Genomic DNA, 25,207 nt, shown 5'->3' with positions numbered 1-25,207 from the left:
CTAGGCTATTTCAATGCTGAGCACATTTGAAAAGGAGAGTGCTTTTTAGCATATTCTGTCAACCATATTTGAGGTTGGAAAAAAATATCACTGGCTGGGTGGCAGAAGGTGTCCTGGAGGTGCTTGATGGCAGCCCTGTGAAGAGTTCTGGCCAGCATCTCAGGACCATGGGGAAGAGGTATCCAAGTTCTCCTGGAAGTGAAGATCCAGAAGCTGACCCTTGGCACCTGTGTGAAGACAGCCAGTCATTTAGAAGTGTGTCAGATGGTGGGTAGGAGTTAGTGTCCACATGTGGTGCCTCTGGTCAGGTGGGTTATAGCCCTGGGCACCTTTCTCTGTGGTGGAAGAGCACTTTTATTACAGAAATGTGTTAGATACCTACTAGTCTCCTGCTTAAAAACAAAAGCAACACTTCACCTTTTACAGCTTTCCTGACCCACCTCCACCTCTGCATTGCCAAATGAGGAGGGACTGTTGGGGTGCTGAGAAGCCTGCAGAGTGCATGGGCATTGGGGTACAGGGAGCCTTTAGCCAAACAGGACTTGAAGGATGGGTTTCCCAGTAGCCAGAATCAAAGGAGACCACCAGAGGAACAAGCACCTCCATTGTGGCTTCATAGTTACCTGGGTGCGGGTTTACAGAACAGCCAGCTGGGACAGGTTGGGGCCACACTGTGCTTCCGAGATGACAAGGTCGGGAGATTGGCTTACTTTATCCTACTAGACTCACTCTCAGTTACTGGCCAAGCAGAAGGCACAAATGTATCTTGTTTAAATATAAAAGGGAATTTAAAGAAGTGATGAAATATTTCCCACAAACATATAAAAGAGTTCTTTTTAGCATAAGGATTTACACTTTTTTTAATCCTCCTGATGACATGATTGGCACAGTTATGTGTATGGCATTTGCACACTGTCAGTGTAAATACTTTCAGCTGAGGCCAGGCTCGTGGCTACATTATCTACTGCTGATGGCATGACTTGGCATTTTCTAGGTGTAAGTGTGTACGCGTGTCTGCTGTCATGTGTGTGTCTACTGTGTGTAAGGCTGGGCTGGAACCTTCCTCCTGGCTCAGTTATCCCTGTCCTCACAGCACCTAATCTTCACAGAAGTCCTGGACAGCTTGAGTCACCTGCAGGTGGTGACTGTGTCTTATCAGCAGACCTGTGGCCCCATCTGAGCACCTGCCACATACCAAGCCGAGGGCCCTGCAGTGCACACACCTAGGAAGTTACTGGGTCTTGGGTCTACATACCACCCTGCAAAGCCTCTCAGTACCAAGGCTCTGCCCTTCAGCTCTGTGTTCCATAGACCACAAGTGTGGAAGATCTGGTGGAGCTGCAACCTTGACCAGCCATCCACAGCAAGGCTGGCATGAGCAGGTGGAATCAGTCTCCTGTAGGGTATACTCAGAAGGTCATGATAGGGCTGGAGAGATCCTGGCAGGAGAGCGGCCCAACCCGCTTGTCCACAACCTCATTTTCTACCTAATGGAATCACAGGTGTCCCTCCCCTTCTGACTTGGAGCCAAGTAGTTTCTGACAACATTGGCCTCTTGAGCTTGATTATTATTTCTTAGAAGACTCTAAAGGTGCTTAGGCCACACATGATAGGCCACCCACGTGGCTTGCCTGTTGTCAGCATTTGCTTCTTGCCCCAGCCACATGAACTTCACAGACCCAGTCAACACATCCTGAGCTGCTGGATTTCTTGAGGATGCTAGTGTCCTTAAGCTTTTTAATGATCCACAAAAATGTGGGGTAGCCTTATTTTGTCAGACAATTATGTATAGTAACCTGGTACGGTTATTGCAGAGGGCAGTTAGAAAGCCTAGGTCCCTTTGTCCAAGCTGTACATCCTCTTTCCACGCTTAGCTGGCTCAGAGCCAGCAGCAGGTTCTCTCTCAAGGGGACTTGAGGTCCTTATCAAGGGAGCAAGGCTAGGCAGAGGGAAGTTCGTCCCTTCCATCTGGTCTGTTCCTGACAGCACTGGGTCTGAAACCCATGCACTCACTTAACAGTCACCAGGGCCACTGTCAGGTTGGAGAGAACTAAGGGCATGTGGTCTTGATGCCAGGGCCTGTTGGCACTAGCCAGGTCTCTGGGCATACAGCCAGTCCCCTCCCCAAGCCGTCCTCAGGCTCTCTGGGGGGAAGGGCTAGTCTTTACACAGGAATCCTCGGGGAGTGTCACACTCCAGAGTGTCTTTGTGTTCACTTTAACAGCTTCTCAATTAGCTGGAAAGTTCTATTCCCTGAAATATTAGCAGGTAAGCACTTCAGTTTTCATGTGTATGTATCAAAGCTTTGCACAGAAACTGTAATCAACGCCAACTACGGTATTGAATGGAATGTACTACTTTCTCGTTCAAAATCAATAAAAATATGTCGTGGAAACTGATCATTGTTTGTTTGACTTGGAAACGTGGCAGCTCTTAGACAGGTGGTAGCTGGGGCCACCTGTCCTAGGTGGTGCTTGTAAGCCAGCATAACCTTCCTCTGATAGTACAGGGGCTCTTGGCATCCCACCTCGTAGTACGAAGCAAAGGGCATGCAGGCTGGCATGATCCAGTGCTTCCTCTGCACTTTGGCACCTGGAAGAAGATGAACATCACGTCCTCTTACCCCAAACATGCACTGGGTCCAGTGACTTTACCCTGGTCTTCAGGCTTCTGAATCAAGAAGGGGAAGTTCTGTGAGTGTGTGTGTGTGCTTACTGGGTTCGGAAGTATACTAGTTCCTCTCATTTGCCAAGTGTGTCCAAGTCATAATTCCACACAATTTCTAAACCCATAGAAGTGACAATTTTGGAAAATTGACCATAAGAGAGTTTTTTTGTTTTGTTTTTGTCTTTTTGATACAGGGTCTCCCTGTAGCCCCAGCTGGCCTGGAACTCGCTATGTAGACCAGGCTGGCCTTGAATTCACAGAGATCCACCTGCCTCTGTCTCCTGAGTGCTGGGATTAAAGGCATGCACCACCACGCCTGGCCATAAGAGGGTTTTCATCTTGAACATGCCATTAGATTTGAGGATAGCAGTGTCAGTTTGACAGCTGTGAAGTCATCAGGAGTCAGTTTGAGGGTGGTTCTGTTAATAAAAGGGAACACCAACATGTCACACACAGGTCATAGTACTGTCTCCCAGTGTCTAGAAACATGGTTTTTGGTCACATCTGTTACAACACCTGGATGCAGATCCCAGAAGATTAACTAGCACACACTTCTGTTTCACTCCATTTTTTCTTGTCTGATACTACTGAGTCTGGGGCTCAGACATTGGTACACCTGGTACGTTCTAGAAGATAACACTGGCCACAGTGCACCCTTTGTGGGAATAGGACAGCACGTTTTAATTGCAGCTGGAATGTCAGTGTTCCACTGCCTTAACAGCTTGTTTTACCTACTTGTGTGAATTGCCAACCTCACAAGTGCCCCAGACAGGGAGGTGGGCAAGTAACCACCCTTGTGCCTAGTGTTGGCTCTCATGGACCTCCAGTCTGCACTGAAGCTGGTGTGACAGAATTCTCAGGCCATATACCCCACCCTCCAGGGACTTGAATTCTTGACATGTAGCTGACAAAATTGCAGCAACCTTGGAAAGCAGGCCACAAGCAACCTGGGCTTCTGCTGCCCCTCCCCCAGGTATGGGGCAAGTATGGGGACTGAGACCTTTGACCTCACTTGACATTTCCCAACTGGCATACCTTGCTATACCATGGAGCATCATTGATAACTTTGGGACATACCTTCCCTCCTCAGCGAAGATGCTTCCAAGGCCCAACATGGATAATGAATGTGATTGTTTACAAGATGAACTGCTTCCAGGGTACTAACTACAGGTGGTTTGTTTTTGTTTCTTAGCCCATGCTGACCTGGAACACACTTTGTAGTCTAAGTTGGCCTCAGACTCTGGATATCTTCCTGCCTTAGCCACCGCACCTAGCTTACCGCAGTCGTGGTTGTAGCTATCCATAAGGCAGGCGAGGGTTGTTCCAGAATGTGCACTGGGGAAACTAGCTGGAACTTGGGTATACCTGTGGAACCCCTGCAGTGTGCACACAGGGTGGTCAAATGATTTAGAAACAGCTGCTGGTCAGATACCAATCTAGGCAGCCTGCTCTGCTCAAAGCCACTGTGAACCCCAAGTCACCTTACCGTGGGCTCTGAAGCATCTTCCGTGGTGGGACACATGCATTCTTCCTAGCAATGAACACATTGGGCCTCTTTGAGTCTTGGTTGCAGTGGAGGACTGCACAAGGTCAGGGGCCTCTTTTTTGCTGGGTTTAGTGCTGGTGGGCCTATCATGCATTTCAGTGAACTGAGACATCAGTCCTTTGAAAGCTGGCTTTTTCAGCACTTAACTGTCCACTCTGCTTCCCCACACCAGGGCCCCACAGCCAACTGAGCCTGTTCCTACTAATCTGTGTCAGGTTCTGGAACGAGCCTGGCTTACAGAGCCACCCTGTAGAACTTCAGCTTGAGGCCCAAATGTTCATGTTTTCATCACTCAAACTTACTCTGCAAGCTTGGTCCATTTTAACAGGATTTGTCCAGAAAGACTATATATAAAGCTGGTTCAGCACTTAACTCCAAACTACAGACCTGAAGAAGGCATAAAACTTTCAGTATGCAAATAGCTGCTGTTTTAAGAAGTACCCTATTAAGTTTAAAACACCCTTAATTCATTCTCCTTAGAAGATAGCCCTCCACCTGTGCTGAGTGGGGAAATGTAGATGTGATACTCACTGGGGTTTGTCTGCTTGGCAATTACTGTCCTATCTCAGTTTTTTAATGACCTTGCCAGAAGCTGGAGGCTAGCGCTGAGGCTCTTAGAAAAAGGGAGGAGGACTGGGTAGAGGGGCTGAGTGGCCAATTCCCAGGGGCTGGCCCAGTCTGTCGCCACTGAAGTCTGGGAGAGAATATTCCCCATTGTGTGCACAGCCTTACTGGGATTTAGAAAGAGTAACAGCACTTAGAACTAACTACATGAGTGTCTAAAAACAACTGTTTTCAGTAACTTTAAACAAAATCTTTGGAAGTGGATTTAGAGAAATGTAGTATGTATACCAGTACACTGAATAGACAGTTTCATTCATTTTACATGTTTGAATCCCCTTTGTAGTCCTTTTCCCTCTCCAAGTTTTGTGACTTCCCCTCTTTGGGTGTTCTTGATTTATTATGCATGTAAGTCGGAATGTTGCTAGAATGCAGGCATTCCTGAGCTAGCTCACCACAGCTTTTTTAGAAAGGCCCTTTAAAAGCACTGTGCTCCGAATCTCCCTGTGGGTGTCCCCCCCCCCCAATCCCAGATGTGTTCTACACCCATTTGCAAAATGTCCTGTGCTTCATTTAAGCACCAACCTCTATGAAGACATGAGCAGTAGGTAGTTGGGAAGGTGTGTGTGCCCAGCACTCTCAGGTCGGTAGGAACTTGTTGGTACATTTGTTCTAAATTGAGCTTTGTTTCCCTATCACTATAATTCTCAAGCCAGACACTAATGAAGTCACTGTACAGCTTGTGCCATGTTGGTCATTATAGCTTGAATTGAATTGGTCTTGTGTTGCAACTCATGTTAAAGCTAAAAAGGGCTGTGCTCCCTCCTGGTGTGCAGCAAGGGCACATGGGAGAGACAGCTGAAAGCAGCTCTGGCTGTGTTTTGGCCAGTTCTGCTGGCTCGGAATGGCTAGGTGCCTGCCTGCAGCCCTCCTCCCACTGATGTAGCTTTGTCATTACCGAAGCTGTAAAAACATGCACCATAAATTCTGATGACAGGAGGGGTTTGCTTATGATTTGGGCCCTTGGTTTGTGGTTTCTGACCAGGGGTTAATCAAAGGCCCCTTTGAGATGATGGGCACCAGAGCCAGGTGGACATCTGGCACCTTCAAGGGACTTCAATAAACTTTCCAAGCTTGTGATTTTATTTCACCATAGAGCCTCCTCCTCTACCTGTTGGATGTTCCTTTCTCTTAGTGAAAGTTAACCTCCGGAGAGTGAAAGATGGACTTAGATGCTGAAATTTGTGCAAACATTGTGTTTTTCAGGTCTTGAGTCACCACGTCCAAATATAATCCTTGGGTTAGTAATCTGTCAGAAAATAAAACGTCCTTCAAGTGCTGGAGAGTTAGACAAGACAGATGAGAAACGGCCTCGACTCCAGCAAGAAGAAATGGAAACTTCAGTTTATCCCAAAGTGACTACAGCCCCACCATCTGAGAAGAAGCCCCCCAAGTACCAGCTCCACTCTGCAGACACAGCTGCCAGCACCACGCCCCCTGGCTCTCCTCCACCCCCACCCCCTCTTCCTGAACCCCCAGTGTTGAAGATCCTGTCGTCCCTCAAGCCAGGACCCACCAGCACCACCACAGCGCCCACCACAGCAGCAGCAGTCACTGCCTCAGCTTCCCCTGTCACTTCCACCACTTCGAAAACAGCCTCACCACTGGAGCACATCTTGCAGACTCTGTTTGGGAAGAAGAAATCTTTTGAGCCCCCTGCCAAAGAGTCTGCTGGTTCTGCTCTAGCCCCGTATCAGGATTCCAAAGTCAAGGGGGAGGATGCCATGTCCGCAGCTCCTCTGTTAGATCCAATTGTTCAACAGTTTGGTCAGTACTCAAAAGACAAGGCTTTGGAGGAGGAGGAGGAAGACGATAGGCCCTATGACCCTGAAGAAGAATACAACCCAGAGCGAGCCTTTCACGCTCCAGTTACTGAGCCAGGGAGGCACCTCGACATGGAAAAGGCTCCTGAGACAGCCGAAAGGGAAGAGGTGGCCTATGACCCAGAGGATGAGACCATCCTAGAAGAAGCCAAAGTGACCATTGATGACCTGCCTAATCGAATGTGCATGAAAGGCAACTCCACAGAGAGGCCTACAGACTTCACCACCGATGCCTCCAGTGCCTCTCTGGTAGAGCAGCAGAAAATGTTGGAAGAGCTGAACAAACAGATTGAGGAGCAAAAGAGGCAGCTGGAGGAGCAAGAGGAAGCTCTCAGGCAGCAGAGGGCTGCTGTCGGCGTCTCCATGGCCCACTTCTCTGTATCAGACGCACTGATGTCACCACCTCCCAAGACCTCCCTGGCCAAGGTAGAGCTGTTCTCCCAGGAACAGCAGCCCCAGGACCTGAGTCAGGGAGCCCTGGGGACCAATCACAGCTCAGACTCAAGGCAGAGTAGGGACCCACGGCAGGCCAGGAGGCTGGCTACTGAGAACATCGAGATTGAGCCTCTTCCCAGGGCCCCTGTGGGCAGCACACCTGGTTCACAGGGCACCCTGCCTGTCAGAGATATGCCTGCTGGGGCCACAGCAGCCCAGGGGCCTGGGCTGGCCGCAGAAGCCAAGGAGTCAGGGACTGTTACCTGGGCTCCAGGTGAAAAGGCCACACTGCGGCCTGAGCATGACAACCAGAGGTGTGAGCACCCTGGGAACCCAGTACTGCTGCCCCTGGAGAGCAGCCATCCTTCTGCAGCTGGGGATGGCACAGCCAGGCCAGCCCCGCCCCGAAGAGTGCTGCTGCCCACACCCCCTAGCACTACCTTCTCACCTGGCTTCCCTCTGCAAACTGAAATCTCTGGGGGCAGGGAGCCCTTCTCGGGGCCCATGTTTCTGCCTCAGGAAAAATCTCTTGGCTCGTCCCAGTATGAGGACTCTCGGGGTGTTCAGTCTGTTGGAAAGAGTGACAGCCCAGCAGCTGACCCTGAAGGCAGCAGAGAGCCACAGCCCAGGCCTGGTGAAGGCACTGCTCCATTCCCCGCCACTGGGCAGAGAGGAGGAGGCCCTCAGCCTCAGTTTCCTGGCCAGCGTGAACCTGTACCACACACTTTTGGGATGTCAGGACATCATGGCCCAAATTTCCCGGGCCCTAGGGTACCAGTCCCTCCATTTTCAGAAGAGAATATTGTTCCCAACAGTGATGGACCAAGAGGCCCTCCACCTGCCAGGTTTGGGTCCCAGAAGGGGCCCATCCCATCCCTATTCTCCGGTCAACACGGGCCACCGCCCTATGGGGACAGCAGGGGGGCCTCGCCTTCTTACCTTGGTGGACCCAGAGGAGGAGCACCAGGCCAGTTTGAAGACCGCAAGGATCCGTATGGGGAGAAAAGAGAGTTCCAGGACACCTCCTACAATGAGATGGCTGGTGCCCCTGCCCAGTGCGAAGGGCCAGAGCAGGCCCAGTTCATGGGGAACAGAGCTCCCTTCCAGTTTGGAGGAGGCCAGAGACGGCCACTGCTGACCCAGATGAAAGGACCCCGAGGCCCTCCACCCACTCAGTTTGGAGGCCAGAGGGGACCACCTCCAGGCCATTTTGTTGGCCCGCGTGGACCCCATCCTAGTCAGTTTGAACCAGCGCGGGGCCCTCACCCGGGCCAGTTTGAAGGATCTAGAGGCCAAGCACCAGGCTTTATGCCTGGCCCTCGCGGGGTTCAGCCCCAGCAGTTCGAAGAGCAGAGAGTGAACTCGCCACCCCGGTTTGGAGGTCAGCGTGCACCCGCACCCCTGCCGTACGGGGCGCCCCGGGGCCCCGTGCCGTTCGTGGAGAAGAGTGAGCAGACGCCGTCCCGGTTTCACTTTCCAGGCCCGCCTTCGCAGGCCGGGAAGCCGCCCCCTCGGCCGCTGCTGGAGCTCCCCAGCCACCCTCCGCAGCACCGGAAGGACCGCTGGGACGAGGCTGGCGCGCCCGGCCTGCCTGCCAGTGCTGGGCCTGCACCGGGCCCCGACGCCGACGGGCCGTGGGCCCCGGAGTTCCGGGACGGCAAAGGCCACGAGTACCGGAGCTCAGCCTTCGAGGGGAGGCCCCGGGAACGCTTCGAGGTCGGGCCGAAAGACAAGCCTCTGGACGAGCCGGAGGCCCAGGGGCCGGAGAGCCGGCAGGGCCGGGTGTTCGAGGACCGCAGGCGAGAGCGGGAGCGGGGCAGGAACTGGAGCCGCGAGAGAGACTGGGAGAGGTGCCGCGAGTGGGACCGACACCGCGAGAAGGACTGTGGCCGCGAGTGGGACCGGGGCCGGGAGCGCAGCTCCAACAGGGACAAGGAACGGGACGACCGCGGGAAGGACTGGGATCGAGGCCGAGAGAGGAGCAGAAACCGCGACCGCGACCGGAGGCGAGACCGAGACAGGTCCCGGAGTAGGGACCGGGACCGAGACAGAGCCCGAGACAGGGACCGGGACCGGGACCGAGGCCGGGACCGGAAGGACCGCAGCAAGAGCAGGGAGAGCGCTCGGGACCTGAAGCCAGAGTCCAGAGCCTGCGATGGGGACTCTGCTGCTGCCCAGGCCTAGAGGCCATTGCACCCAGAGCAGGTGCAGACGAAGACCTCACTCCTACCAACTATTCATGTGTATAGGCTCAGCCTGGCAAAGACCTTTAAAAAGCCAAGTTCATAAAATCTTGAACAAAGTTTTTGAAATCGCTATGAACTTAGATGCGGGATAGACTATTCTGGACTTCAGGAATTACTGTAATTCTGTGTATAATGGTTTGTTACAAAATTTCCCATCTTTACAATTCTGATGTTTTTTTTTTTAATTTCCATTTAAGATTACAGAAATGGGAAAGTGTCTACAAAAGCATATTGCTTTTCAGATTATAAAGTTATCTTTTCCAGTAACTTGACTGGTGTACATTTTAAGGGGATTTCAGTGGACCTTCCGGTTGTCCTTATCACTCCAAGTGCTGTCCTGGGTGGTTAGCATCACTGGCAGTGAGCGGCTACAGCTGCAGGGGTCAGGCCTTCCTAGCTTCCCTGGAATCTATCAACTAGAGATTTTTTTTCAAAAACAATTAGAAACAGTATCTGTCCTAGTGGAAACTTGCATTTAAAATAACTTTTTAAATGTTCAATTTTATCAGCCTTTGATCTGCAGAGGCAGGCAGACCTCTGTAAGTTACAGGCCAGCTGGGGCTATAGGGAGACCAGGGATGTGGGAAGGAGCAATGTTTGTACCAAGTCTGGGAAGGAGGAAGATGGCCGGGAAGCAGGCTCCTTCCTAAAGGACTGCTAAAGCTGTGCAGCCCCCGGTGCAGTGAGAAGCCAGCTAACGTGCAAATTCGTTTGATAGTTCTTTTTATAGTTTCATAAATTTACTTTTTCAGATAGAAAATTAGAGCGCTTTGTTCGTCCCTTGGAGACTTTTCCATTGTGCATCACTACAGACATTTCACTTTATAGCACAATTTTTATGTTGAGAAGACGAAGAACGCAGCAAGCTGAGACGCTTGCTCTTACAAACCCACTGTCAGTAGCTTCAACCACACAAAAGTGTCAGTTTCAGCATCTAATAACGCGAAGTTTTTTTAAAATATAAAGCAAATTTTTCTAATTTAAATACATGTAAAAAATCGAGTGTTTCTTTAGGTTTACTTAATAGAAATTTCTGTAAATCGTATTTTGTATTGCAGAGTGTTATATCACTGTACATTAAAACAGGACTCCATAGGTTTTGTTACTTGAAGTAGAATAAACAACTACAGAATTCTTGTCTTGCTTTTCACTCAGCCTTGATCCCCCAGTTGGCATGGGTGCAGAAAGAGCACCTCACTCCTGAGCAGCCCAAGTGCCCATGTTGGATGCTGCCCGTTTTGTGGCAACAGTAATGTGTTGGCTGGTACCCCATACAAAGGGCCTGGCTACCGGTCCATGTGCTAACAGGAAGCCTGAGAGTATCACTGGAGACAACCTGTGTTGGAGCAAAAGATGGTGCAGTTCAGGGAAGCACAGGTGCCCTTGGCAGAACCCAGGCCTTTGTTGCTGACTCTAAAAAGAATATCCATCCAGCTGCCACTCTGGGCTGGTTGGGGAAGCAACCAGTCTGATGGTACTGGTCCAGGGTGCCTATTCAAAGCCCTGTCCTTGACCACCATTTGCTGGTAAAACACCAAAACCTGGCAGCTATATCCCCACATAAGGGAGCCCAGTGCAGCAGGAACTCTGCAAGACAGTCCAGACCTGCACACAGCTCAGCTTGCCCGACGGGAAAGATGTTTGCATCTGAGTACACATAGTCCAGCCAGGTGGCCCACAGACCGGTCACAGAACATCCCTGGGATGGCACTACCACCTTGTCAAACATGCCAGCTGACCACAAAGCCCCATTTCCCTAAGGAAGACCACTCCACAAATAGCATAAGTAGTTCAGATGGTCTCGGTACCATGTAAGCTACAGGTCAGACTTTCCCAAAATGTCCATGAAATATGCCTCATTTTAAACTTTTTAAAAGCCGGGTGTGGTGGCACACGCCTTTTGTCCCAGTCGCAGCACCTGGGAAGCAGAGGCAGGTGGATCTCTGAGTTCAAGGCCTGGTCTACAAAGTGAGTTCCAGGCCAGCTGGGGCTACAGGGAGACCCTGTCTCAAAAAAAAGAAAAACTTTTTAAAAAAAGTCTCACTGTATTTGCAGCAATCCTGCCTCAGCCTCCCGAATGCTGGGATTATAGATGTGTGCCACTACCCCACTACCATTTTAACTCAATCCGTGTGTGCGTCACTAGCGTTCATCCCAAAACCCCATGAAATCCATTGCAGGGTCATGTCATGTGGACATCTGCAGAGGCAACTCTGGGAACATGATGAGCTCTTAGCACCTCCAATGGACGATAGCTCTCTCTACCCTAAACCATGACCCTGGCCACATCAGCCACAGCAAGCATCATTTAGCCCAGCAACAAGCCATAGTGCCTGTGTCCCAGGAAGAAAGATGTGGAGACTGGCTGTGACAGAGCTCAGGAAGGGCCTGACCTGCACTGCAAGGCAGAGACAGACAGCAGGTGTTTACAAACAAGATCATACCAGGGGCAGCAAGTCCCAGGAAGGCAGTTGGGAGGTGCTAAGTCTCAAAACTTGCTTCCAACTGCAGTACAGGTGTAAGGACTTAGCAAAGGGGGTAAGGAGTGCAGGAATCCTGTCATCGTTTTATGCCCAGCAGAGACTGCTAGTCATGCTCAGTAAACCTTTACATTATTTGCTTTTCTTGTTGCTGATAGGCTTGTCATATCTTAGTGGATCAAGAATCTTTGCACAGGACCTGGAGCACAGCTGGACTGTAACCCTCAAAACCCTCCCTTGGTGGCCTAGATCTACCAGCTAGGTCCCATGTCTTGAAGGTTTTATTACTTCCAAAACAGTGCCACCAACTGGGAACCAAGTGTTCAAACATAAGCCTGTGATGGGCCAACCAGAACACTTTAATTTTTTTCTCTTTTGTAAAACTGGAGTTTTATGGGAGCTTAGGGTTTGGGAAGTTATTTTTGACTTGTCAATACCTTGGATAATTCCCAAAGGCATCAAGCGTTCATCAAAAGTATTATTTATAGTTTTGAATTGTTTTAAAAGTTTATATGTTTTTTTTTTATCTTTAGTCTTTTTGAGACAGGGTCTCCTTGTAGCCCCAGATGACCTGAATTAGCTATGTAGACCAGGTTGGACTCCTCGAACTCACAGAGATCCACCTGCCTCTGCCTCCCATGTACTGGGACTAAAGGCGTGAGCCACCATACCCGGTGGCTTATATCACTTTTAAGAGTTGCTGTTATAGATGGCTCAGTGGTTAAGAACACTGGTTGTTCTTGCAGAAGACCCAGGTTCGAATCCCAGCACCCACATGGCAGCTAACAACTGTCCATAACTCCAGTCCCAGAGGATCCGACAGCCTTTTCTGACCTCTGCGGACATTGCATGACACAGGTGCACTTAACTACATGCAGGCAATACACACATACACATAAAATAAAATTTTTTCTAAAAAAGTTGCTGTAGATGGGGCTGGAGAGATGGCTCAGTTGTTAAGAACACTGGCTGTTCTTGCAGAAGACCTGGGTTCAAATTCCAGCACCTACATGGCAGCTAACAACTGTCCGCAACTCCAGGTCTAGGGGATCTGGCAGCCTCTTCTGTCCTCTGAGAGCATTGCAGGACACGGTGCACTTACCTACATGCATACACATAAAATAAAAAAAATAAATTAGGCGGGCGTGGTGGCGCACACCTTTAATCCCAGCACTTGGGAGGCAGAGGCAGGTGGATCTCTGTGAGTTTGAGGCCAGCCTGGTCTACATAGTGAGTTCCAGGTCAGCTGGGGCTACAGGGAAACCCTGTCTCAAAAAGACCAAAAAATAAATAAATTTTAAAAATTATTTTTAAAAAAAAGATGCTGTATCTGGGCATGATGGCACATGCCTTTAATCTCAGCACTCTGGAGGCAGAGGCAGGTGGATCTTTGTGAGATGGAGGCCAACTTGGTCTACATGAGTTCCAGGCCAGCTAGAGCTACAGAAGAACCCTGTCTCATAAAACAAAAACACCCGAGCTGCTATAGGTACCCCCCGCCACTCCAGGAAATAACACAACACCTTGGAATACAGATTACCGAACCCTGGTAGCCATGGCAACTAGAACAGACCAAAACAGCCACAGCAGGGTCAATGGTAATGGTGATGGAGCTATTGACTCTCCCAGGCAGAAGGGAGACAGGCAGGGCACAGGATCTGGAACCTACCCTCCCCTGGCTGTTCTAGTCAATAAGAACATAGTTCATAGCTGGGGTGTGGTGGCACACGCCTTTAATCTGAGCACTCAGGAGGCAGAGGCAGGTGGATCCATGAGAGTTCAAGGCCAGGCTGGTCTACATAGTGGGTTCTACATAGGACATTCCATGTAGCATCTTCCACGAAGTCACCATCCCATTATGCAGTGGAACTTTGCAGCAAGTGATGCAGCTGTTCTGAGGTCACCCACGCTGTATGAGCTGGTCAGACGTCAGCAGAATTGGTTCTTTGTTCTATCATTGGTGCCCTACCTGGGGGTGAATAGATGTTTACTCGAATTCCCCAGGAAAAGTTAACAGAGTACCTGTTCACCAGGTATGGTGGTACACACCTGTAATCTGCATTTGTGAGGCTGAGTGGAGAGTGAAGTAGGATGATCAGTTCAGGGCCAGCCTGGCCTACATAGTGAGACATGTTTTTTAAAAATGATCCTTGAGCCGGACGCACGCCTGTAGTCCCAGCACTTGGGAGGCAGAGGCAGGCGGATCTCTGTGAGTTTAAGGCCAGCCTGGTCTACACAGTGAGTTCCAGGACAGCTGGGGCTACAGGGAGACCCTGCTTCAAAAAGACCAAACAAAACAAAACAAAACAAAACCAAAAACACTCCTTGTTGGTTTTTGAGGTCCCAAGTGCTTATGGTGGAGAATCTAGGAAATGAAGGAAGTATGTACCAAAGTCCAGATCTGCCACGCACCATCTGGGGACATGTGCTGCAGTGCCTTGCCCGCTCCTTTCTGCCACGCCATGTTGCTACTGGTTAGGAGAGCAGAGACTCAAGCTGAGGGCTTTGTGTGTGTGATCCACAGAAGCCTGGAGCAGTGGATGATTTGACCCCATGTCAGCATCTGGGCTTTATGTGACTTACTGCCATGCTCTTTGTCATCAAGGCTTCCAGAAGGCTGCCCTGCAGGCCTCATACCACCTATGTGGGATGGAGCTAGCAGTAGGGACTAGGCCTCATAGGGCATGCTTGCTGTCCCCAGTTCAGCATGACAATCCTGGATGCACAGAAGGTGAGTCTGACTGAGCTTCTTGTCCCTGAACAACGCAGGGCCTGTGAGGCTAGAACTGAGAATACAGCATGTGCTGACACAAGACAGGGTGAACTCCAGCTGGGCTGCTGCACAGACCTGACGAGCAGGCAATATGCACATCCCCTTAGAGAGGGTGGCACTTCTCAAGTGACTTCCTGAGTCACCTCCCCTCACCAACTGCCAGAGCCAGCTTTGTCTGAGGGGATACAGTCATGTGAAGGGGAGGAAATGGGCTCCAGGAGGCAGAGACTGAGCTATTCAAGAGGTTGTGCCTCTGCACAGGCCAAAGTGGGCCATGCACCAGTGCTGTAAAATGCAGGATAACTGCAGATACAGTAAGCAAGTACAGTCTGAGAAGTGCTGCCCCAAGCAAACAATGGAGACCAGTCAGAACTGCCCAGCCCAGGAGACGGCCTGGGCTCACCACATCCGTGGGGGGAGACCATCTGAGTGACTCATTTGTAAGAAGGCCAGAGCCCTAGTGAGTCCATCATGGAGTGGCTGCATAAGGGGACACTTGGGGGGCAGAAGGCAGTGGCCAAAACTGGTGCAGGGGTGAGGCAGCAAGCGGGCAGCATGCTGGGGGCCGTGACTCCTCAGTATGGACGGCAGTGCTGTCACATGACTTCTCCCTTAGGAAGGCAGACAGAGAAGGGAGCTGTCTGGTAGTGGGTGGTAACAGCAGAACAGAGTGCACACACCACATGTTCACACTCAGGCATGCAAAGGCACAAGCAGGACACTGAGCAGGCCTAGGGAAGGTGCGGCCATACCTTCCACAGGCAGCAAAGAAGCCGGGCTCCTCTAACACAACATGGATACTCTAGAAATGCAGACCATTCCCCAGAGTGGAGAAAAGCCCATTTGTCCTGTCGGCATTTGGGGGTAGGTACAGGCTCAGAAGACAGAGGTACCCACTGCCACCCTCAGTAGCCCGGGGAGGTTCCTCTAGACTTTTTTTTTTTTAATTTTATTATTTTTATTTTGTGCATGAATGTATTTTAGGGACCTCAACTGAGGCTAACCTGATTGCTGGCTTTGATATAGAAAAGAATCAGGACTAGTAGAACACACACACACACACACACACACACACACACACACACAATTTTTTGAGAGGATCTCACTATGTAGCCCTGGCTGGTCTGAAACTCAGAGATTCACCTGCCTCTGCCTCCTTAATGCCAGGATTAAAGGTGTGTGCCACCATGCCCAGAGGTGAGAGGTTCAGGATGACGGGCTTTTGTCCCCTTTGATGATCCCCAAATTTCCCTGTCTTTCTATTCTACTACAGTCTAGGTGTTGTTTGCTTTTCTTCACCAATTCAGACACTGAGTAAGGTCACTGCTCTCAATGGATCTCATTTTAGAAAAGGAACCAGGCAAGGTGGCTCATGCCTGTCATCCCAGCACTCAGAAGGTAGAAGCAGGAGGATTAATCAATTCCAGGAAGGTCATCCTCTGCTACACAGTGAGTCAAAGGTCAGCCTGAGACCTTGTCTCAAAATTTAAAAGAAAAAATGGGGCTTGAGAGATGGCTCAAGGCTTAAAGCACAAGCTCCAAAGCAGGGCATAGTGGTGTACGCCTTTAATCCCAGCACTCGGGAGGCAGATCTCTGTGAGTTCAAGGCCAGCCTGGTCTCCATAGCGAATCTAGGCCAGCTGTGGCTACAGGGAGACCCTGTCTCAAAAAGAAAAAAAGAAAATTGAATTTTTAATGTGTATAAATTTTTTTTTTGTCTTTTTGAGACAGGGTCTCCCTATAGCCCCAGCTGTCCTGGAACTCACTATGTAGACCAGGCTGGCCTTGAACTCAGAGATCCGCCTGCCTCTGCCTCCCAAGTGCTGGGATTAAAGGCATGTGCCACCACGTGCAGCTTTGTGTATAAATTTAAAAAATTTTTAAATTAATTTTTAATTTGTTTTGGTCTTTTTGAGACAGGGTCTCCCTGTAGCCCCAGCTGGTCTGGAACTCGCTATGTAGACCAGGCTGGCCTTGAACTCACAGAGATCCGCCTGCTTCTGCCTCCCGAGTGCTGGGATTAAAGGCATGCGCCACCACGGCTGGTGCCAAACTTTAAATTTTTTTAAAAAATGGGGCTGGTTAAAAGCACTGGCTGTTCTTGGAACTGGAGAGATTGCTCAGTGGTTAAGAACACTGTTCTTGCAGAGGACCAAGGTTCAAATCCCAGCACCCACATGGCAGCTAACAGCTGTCTGTAACTCCAGTTCCAGGGGATCCGACAGCCTCTTCTGTCCTCCACAAGCACTGCACGACACGGGTGCACTTACTTACATGCAGGCATAACATTCATATACATAAAATAAAAATAACAAATAAATATTAAAAAGAAAAACAGGTGTGGTTGCGCACGCCTTTAATCCTAGCACTCAGGAGGCAGAGGCAGGCGGATCCCTGTGAATTCAAGGCCAGCCTGGTCTACATAGTGAGTTCCAGGACAGCTGGGGCTACAGGGAGACCCTGTCTCAAAAAGACCAAAAAATAAAAGAGCACTGGCTGTTCTTGCAGAGCACCCAGGTTCCAATCCCAGCAACCACATGGTGGGTAACAATGGTCCATAACTGTAGTTCAGACTTCTGTGGTTACAGCACAACATGGGTGCACTTACATACACATAGGCAACACACTCATACACATAAAATCAAATAAAGAGAGCAAAATATTTTCTTAAAATTTATTTTTAGTTTATGCATATGGGTGTTTTGCTTCCATGTATGTAAGTGCACTCGAGTCAGGCAATGATCTCGGAGTGGTGGATCTCCTGGAACTGGAGTTACAGATGGTTGTTAGCTGCCAGGTGGGGGCTGGGAACTCAACCCAGGTCCTCTGCAAGAGTAACCACTGAGCCATCTCTCCAGCTCTGTACCAAACATTTTTTATATTTATTATGTGTGTGTGCTGCTGTTCAGATGCCAGTCTATGTATGAAGGAAGGCCAGAGGTCAACTTAGGAGAGTCAGTTTTCTGGTTCCATGTGGCACCTGGTGAATGAACTCAAGTTGTCAGGCTTGGTAGCAGGCACCTTTATCTGCCGAATCATCTTGCCAATCATCTTCCCAAACTTTTAGCTGGTCAAGCTTATCTTTACATTAATTTGAAATAGTTTATCTATAGCCACTAGATTTTGCTAGATTTTAATAGCGATCTTATTGAACATATCACTGTGGGGAGACTTTGCATATTTGCTGTTGGGTTTTCCAATCAACCAATACTGTGTCTTCCCATTTATCTAGGTCTCTGATTTCTCTGGAGCATTTTGTAGGTTTAGGCGTCCATGTTCTAATACATGTTTTCTTAGATTTATACCTGAGTGTACTTTTTAGTAAGGGTCGTTGGAGTTTGGAAGCTCAGTGTTGATAGAAATATACTAGTATTTCTGTTCTTGGGTTCTGCAACCTTGCTGAACTTACTAGAGTTTTTTAACCTATCCCAAGTCTTTTGTGTGTTATATAAATCCAGATTTTTACCCAGGATCACCTTCCTTTTGTTTGAAGGATTGCCTTAACATCTCCTGTGGCCCAAGTTTACTAGCAATAAATGGTTAATTAACCTTTTCTCTTATAGTGCTGGGGATCAAACCCAGGGCCTCATGCACCTAGAAGTGTATATCTTAGCCCCCATCTAGATTTTGAATATTAGAAAAATTCATTGTCATGTCAGGTGTGGTAACACATGCCTCCAATCCCAGTACTCAAGAGGCAGGAGGACTGCTCTGAGTTAGTGCTACAGTGACTGTTTCAAAAACCTAAAACAGGAAATAGAAAAAAAAAAAGGAAGGATTATCTTACCTTTGTTTTTCAAAAGATATCTTTGCTGGGCATTGAATTATGAGGTGGTGATATCTTTTCTGGGTATAGAGTTATAAGATGGTGCTGCCTTTGCTGGGCATAAAAGTAGGAGATGGTGCTGTCTTGCTGGGTATAAAATTTTAAGGTGGTGCTATCTTTGCTGGGTATAAAAGCAGGAGGTAGTCAAGCGTGGTGGCACATGCCTTTAATCCCAGCCCTTGGGAGGCAGAGGCAGGGGCATCTCTGTGAGTTCAACGCCAGCCTGGTCTACATAGTGAGTTCCAGGACAGCTGGGGCTACTGGCCAATGGGAGCCCTGAGCCCTGAACACCAATAACAAAGACTAGAAAAGAGTCCATCCCAGAGGGTCCCAGAAAAGAGACTAGCAGGGGGACTCAACTCCATGAGGGGTGCACCAAGATCCCCATAGTGTAAAGGTTACCCCTATTTCTGGTTCCTGAACCAGAACTGTAAAAAACTAAAGGGTAGCCAGGTGTGGTGGTGCATGCCTTTAATCCCAGCACTTGGGAGGCAGAGGCAGGTGGATCTCTGTGAGTTCAAGGCCAGCCTGGTCTACATAGTGAGTTCCAGGACAGCTGGGGCTACAGGGAGACCTTGTCTCAAAAACACCCTCCCCCCAAAAAAGTAGGAGGTGGTACTGTCTTTGTTGGGTATAGCATTATGAGTCAATGCTTTTTTTTCCAGCACTTTACAGATGTCCTAGTTATTTACTGTTGCTGTGATAAAACACTGACCAAAAGCAACTGGGAGAGAAAAGGGTTTATTTTACCTTAGAGCTTACAGTTCATCCCGGAAGGAAGCAAAGGTAGGAACCTGGAGGCAGGAGCTGAAGCACAGACCACGGAGGAATGCTGCTTACTGGTTTGCTCCTCTGGCCTGTGCTCAGCTGTTTTCTTATATAATCCAGGTTCACCTGCCCAGGGGTGGCACTGCCCACAGTGGGGGGCCCTCCTACATCACTCTACAATCAAGAAAATGCCTCACAAACATGGCCACAGGCCGATCCGACAGAGGAAATTCCCCAATTGGCATTTTCTTCCCAGGTGTGTTAAGCTGACTGAAGCTGTACAGCACAACAGACAGCACTGGTGTTCTACAATCACACCGTTCCTTCTAAGGGACCCATAGGTTTCCTACATTTATGCCCCTGCACAGGTTATATTCTTTTTCTCTAGTTGCTTTTAAGGCTTTTCATTCAGGGGCTGGAGAGATGGTTCTGTGGTTAAGAGCACGTATGTACTGTTCTTCTAGAGGACCTGAGTCCGGTTCCAGAGTATCTGACATCCTCTTCTGGTCTCTGAAGACACCTGCACACACATGACATACACATACATATACATCTAAGTCAAATTAAAAACAAGTCTTTTTAAAGCTTTGGGAGTTGTGTATGGGTGGCACATGCTTTTAATCAGAGCACTCAGGCAGATGCAGGTTGATTAAGGCTACCCTGGTCTACCTGGCAAGTTCTGGGCCAGCTGGGGCTACAGTAAAATCTTTTCTAAAAACAAACAAATAAACTAAGAGCTTTGGGTTGAAGAGATGACTCAGAGGGTAAGAGGATGTATACAGTGCAGAGGACCTGAGTTCAGTTCCTAGCACCCATGTCAAGCAACTCACGACTAACTACCTGTAACTCCAACTCTAGAGTATTTGATACCCTGCACTCATGTGCACATACCCACACAGACACACACACATACACACAATTAAAAATAATAAGAGTAAAAGAAAACAAAGGATTTTTCATTCATTTTGAGCAATTTGGTTGTCTTGGTGATGATTTCTTCATATTTCTTGCTTTTGAGGTTAAGTTTCTTAAGTCTGAGTTTATCATTTTCACTAAGCTTTTCAGCCATTACTTTTTTTGTTTGGTTTGGTTTGGGTTTGGGTTTTGGTTTTGGTTTTGGTTTTTTTTGGCCTGGAACTCGCTATGCAGACCAGGCTGGCCTCGATCTCACAGAGCTCCACCTATGCTGGGACTAAAGGCGTGCCCACCTTGCCTGGCTTCAGTCATTACTTCTTAGAATGTTTTTCTTCCCACCCTTCCAGTCTCAGGCTTCCAAATCACACTGTGTGGTGAAGTCAATCTGCAACTCACTCAGTGCTCTCTTCAGTTTTTCTCCTCTCCTTGTTTTGGATAAGTTTTGCTGCCCTGCCACAGAGCATGCCTTTCTCATTGGTCTTTGTTTTCTGAACCTTGCATTTTACCTGAAAAATGGTTAACACTGTTTAATGTACACGTGCAAGAGTGTACTTCGTATTGTTGGTATCACATGGCCCACTGTTGAGTAGCTCTAATGCATCATCTCTTTCATGAGTTGTATCAATCTTATTATTAGCAGAGGATATATCCCTGTGACATGAGTGGCCAAGCTTGAGAGTTGTTCCTCCTCTGAAGTCACTGGTCACCTTAGCTGGGACAGACCTGTTGATCCTGTTCTCAACTTTAGGTGCGCCAGGTTCTGGCTTTGCCTATCTGAAGGATTGCTTAGTTTTTCTTCTTACCTGTCACCACTATGTTCTGCAATGTTCACCTTTGGTTTCCCCTAATCTTGGGATGACTAATACTTTTGGGAGATGGAACCTATGGCTATCTTTTATAGACGCTTAGGAACCTCTATAAATTAGAGCATGCTTAAAAGGAAAAACTAACATAAAATTAAATGTGTCTTACTGTGGGGTGGGGGCAGGTGGTGCACACCTTCAATCCCAGGACTGCGGACACAGAAACTGGGAATATAGAAGCACGTGGATCTCTACGAGTTCGAGGCCGGCCTGGTCTACATAGTGAATTCCAGGACAGCCGGACTGACAGTTCTGCACACAATGACTTTACATTGCCTGTTTTGCCGTTGGTCTTTCACAAGCACAACTTATTCAATTAACCATAATTAACTTTTTTAAAAAAAACAACTTGCCTCACTTCTGGACAATAGGAGTTCCTGGGTACACATCTGTTTCTTGACTTTCCTGCCTGGGGAGACATAAAAGAAATGTCTATTTACCCCAAATAAAGAAGGCTCCAACAGACCAAAGAAAGATTATGTCAAAGTCCAGCTTGATGGAATAAAGGAGGTAATGTATAGGACTATGGGTGACACCAGAGCAGCTGCACCTCCAGAAAGTCCCACCTCCAGGCAATGTTTTACCTCTGATGTAATTCAGCATCATGTGTAGCTGGGCAGGAGTGCAGGAGAGCAGGAACAGGGTGACTGGAATCTCAGAGGGATACCAACAGCTCCATCACTACCACCACAGACCTAGCTGTCTGTTGTACTGGCTTGCTTACTCCTTTGCTATGACTATGGCCAAGGTCTCCTGTACGTTACCAGTTGATCTGCTTCAAGATGGTGGTGGGTATTTCAAGCCCAGAGGAAATATAGAGTCCTTCTTCCCTCTGCCAACATTTCAGCAAACAATCCTCAGACTGCTAAAAATGAACCAGAAGAGCAGCTTGGTCCTAAACTGTGCTCAATGCTAAAGGCTAAACTAATGACAGTAAATTGTTGTGCCTTCACAAAGTTAACAAAAGCTAAAATTTGGCCAACTAACAGTAATAAAGGTGGTTAGCTATCGTTGATCTCAAACTCTCATCCTGAGTTTTGGACCACACAAAACAGCATTTCATTGACACATTGGGTAGAATCCAATATTCATGACTATCTCAATAAAACCACCAAGGAGCAAGACTGGAGGCAAACTAGTTCTTCCCTGACCCCAGCTTGCCTACCTTGCCTCTGTAAGATAGTCTAGACTCTGGTTGTACCCTACTTCCACCAGAACCTGCTTGTCTTCTGGTTTATGCTTAGCTCTCTGTCTAAGTGTTCTAGTGGAGGTGTCCCTAGCCTTAGGTTGCTTCACCTAAGAACTGAGGGGATTCGCAGGCCATGGTGGCGCACACCTTTAGTCCCAGCACGGGAGGCAGAGGCAGGCAGGCAGATCTCTGTGAGTTCAAGGCCCACCTGGTCTACATAGTGAGTTCCAGGCCAGCTGGGGCTACAGGGAGACCATGTCTCAAAAAGACCCCCCAAAAAAAAAGAAAAAAAAAAAAGAACTGAGGGGATTCTCTAGTTCTCTGGAAACAGTCAGTAGATAAGCTGCAGATAAGCTGCAAAACACAAGACACAGGAGTTCCCAGAGAGCTGGTGCACATACTGAAGTCTCACACTCAGTGCTTACCCTGTTATACAAGCTTACACAAGCTTCACACTGATGTTTTGTTTTTATAAAAGTTTGTCCAGAGTTACTAGTCTGACACTATGAACCTTGAGCAAGGTCCTGCCTGTAGCACACAGTTCTTCCTACTTTTTGAAATCTCGTTCCTTTCTTCATGGTTCTGTCAAATTCTGTGGCTAACGGTTGCCAACTTTCCTTTTTAATGCATGTTTTGGGGACAACTGTTCTTTGGCCAAAGGGGCCAAGGCTGGGATATTTCTCATACCCCTCCTTACCCACCTGTGCTAGACTGGATGCCACCCATGGGGGCTGCCTCCTCAGGGACAGAGGCACATCTAGCATTCTCTTTGTCTCTTATCCCTAGCGTGAGCCCGATAAACTACATTACCCTTATTTTGAATGTCTAAATGAAAGCACCCACGGCTGCCATCCTGAAGAACTCAAGAGGCAAATGTACAGGCTGTGCTCTTCATTTCTCATAAAGGAAAACCAAATCAGACCCGACCTCCTTCTTAAAAAAATTAAATTTTATTCATCTGTGTGTGTGTGCATTTGGGTGTTTGCACTGTGTGAGTGTGGCATATGTGGACAACTTTGTGGAGTGATCTGTGCTGGTATAATGCTTAGGTTTAATCTTTTTTAAAAAAATATTTTATTTTTTAAATTTTTTTGTGTATGAGTATATTGCTTGCATGTGTATAAGTGCACCTGTGTTATGCAATGCCTGCAGGTGTCAGAAGAGGGTGATGGATCCTCTGGAATTGGAGTTAGGGATGGTTTGTAGCTGCCATGTGGGTGCTGGGAATTGAACCCAGGTCCTCTGCAAGAGCAGTCAGTGCTCTTAACTGCTGAGTCATCTCTCCAGTCCAGATTTAATCTTCTTATTCAAAAAGCCTGTTTATGTCATGCTATCTAAATAGAAGGTTTATAACTTTGATTTTTAAACTTTTAAAACTTTATTTTGGCCTTTTTGAGCTGTAGCCCCAGCTTTCCTGGAACTCACTATGTAGACCAGGCTGGCCTTGAACTCACAGAGATCCTCCTGCCTCTGCCTCCCAAGTGCTGGGATTAAAGGCCTGCACCACCATGCCCGGCTGATTTTTAAAATTTTTTTTTTTTTTTTGGTCTTTTTTGAGACAGGGTCTCCCTGTAGCCCCAGCTGTCCTGGAACTATGTAGATCAGGCTGGCCTTGAACTCATAGAGATCCACCTGCCTCTGCCTCCCAAGTGCTGGGATCAAAGGCATGCACCACCACGCCCAGCTGATTTTTAAATTTTTTAAAGGCATATTTTTATTTTACGTGTATGAGTATCTTTTGCATGTACGCGTACCATGTGAGTGCCTGGTGCCTGTGGCAGCCACAAGAGGACATGGGAGTTACAGCCAGTTGTGAGCCATCATGTAGGTGCTGGAAACTGAACCAGAGTCCTCCACAAGAGTAGCAAGTGCTCTTAGCTGCTGAGCTGTCTCTTTAGCTCCTGATTTCTACCTTTTGATATTAAACCCATCTGGGACTAACTTTTATGTTAGGTGTGAGATAAGTGCTCTAAGTTTTAGCAGCCGCTGATTTTGATGCTCTTTCTGGAGAGCCGATTTGTTTCTCCACTGAAGACAGGTGAAAAAAAAAAAAACAAAAGCAACTGAAAACTCTGCATACATCGCAAAAGAATTTTGCACTTCAAAGAGAAAAGATGTCTGAACTGTGATAGATTCTGAGTCGTTTGAAACGACTCAGCCATAAGTCTTCAGATGTCCTAATTCCTATCTGGAGTTGAAGTGCGTTGGAGATGTAGCTCAGTGGCAGAGTGACTGCTCAGCATGTGGGAGGCCGTGAGTTCAACCCTCAGCTCGACAAAGACAAAACAAAAAATAAAGAAACTGGAGTGCACTGGGCATGACTTAATCCCACACCCAGGAGGGAGAAGCAGGTGGATCTCTCTCAGGCCAGCCTGGTCTACATGACCATTTCAAGGGCTCCACACTGAGAGACCCTGTTCCCCTCCAAACCAACCAACCATCCAACTCTAGTGCCCAAAGTGGGTGAACTACACAGGTGATGAGCTGGGCACAGGGTGCGGCCTAACTTTGGAATGGGCGTGGAGGCCACAAGAGGACCTGGGAGTTACAGCCAGTTGTAACTGGGAGTCCAGTCCAAGAAAGAGCATGGTATTTGAGAAAGGGCGTCATCCAATCGCGGGGACGAGGCTGGGACATGCCCAGGTATCAGAGAGCCCTGGGCAGTAGGCAGCCATGCGGGAAGCAGGTTCGAGACCCGCTGGAGCACGTGGGGGGTGCCCGGTCGGGGCGTGGCCTGGAACAGGGGCGTGGCCACTACAGGCGTGGCCTATCCCGGCCTTGGGTCCCAGAGGCCCCGCCCCCGCCCTGGGGCGATATAGCGAGCCGACGGGCAGTTGGCTGGGGGAGGCGGGTAACGGGGGCGTGGCCACACAAGGGGTGGGGTTACCGTTGTGGGAGGGGCCGCGCCGGCGCACTGCGCCCGTGGCGCTCAGCGGTTTCCCTCCCCCAAGTGCGTGCCCGCGGTGGTCGGCGAGTCGTCTGAGGAGGCCGCGCCCTCGCCTCGCCGCCCGTCTGCGTCTGCGTCGCCATCCCCGCGCCCGCGCCCCGCCGTTGG

At 48.7% G+C, this 25,207-nt stretch overlaps 1 protein-coding gene across 4 annotated transcripts in view; it reads left to right on the top strand.

Annotated features, from left to right (window-relative positions):
- The window catches only part of Dido1 (death inducer-obliterator 1), a 56,416-nt gene extending 45,942 nt beyond the window's left edge, over positions 1-10,474 (top strand). For all 4 annotated transcript variants that reach the window (XM_029568439.1, XM_029568441.1, XM_029568440.1 and 1 more), the window contains exon 17: positions 6,041-10,474. In XM_029568439.1, coding sequence (XP_029424299.1) covers positions 6,041-9,276 — 3,236 coding nt within the window. In that variant the 3' untranslated portion in view covers positions 9,277-10,474. The remainder of the gene's footprint in view (positions 1-6,040) is intronic.
- The last annotated feature ends 14,733 nt before the right edge of the window (positions 10,475-25,207 follow it).

This window comes from Nannospalax galili, unplaced genomic scaffold (genome assembly GCF_000622305.1).
Source record: "Nannospalax galili isolate Female #2095 unplaced genomic scaffold, S.galili_v1.0 scaffold160, whole genome shotgun sequence".
Taxonomy (NCBI): Eukaryota; Metazoa; Chordata; class Mammalia; order Rodentia; family Spalacidae; genus Nannospalax; species Nannospalax galili.
The sequence above is the reverse complement of the archived record's forward strand: the minus strand, read 5'-3'. Positions and strand labels throughout refer to the sequence as shown.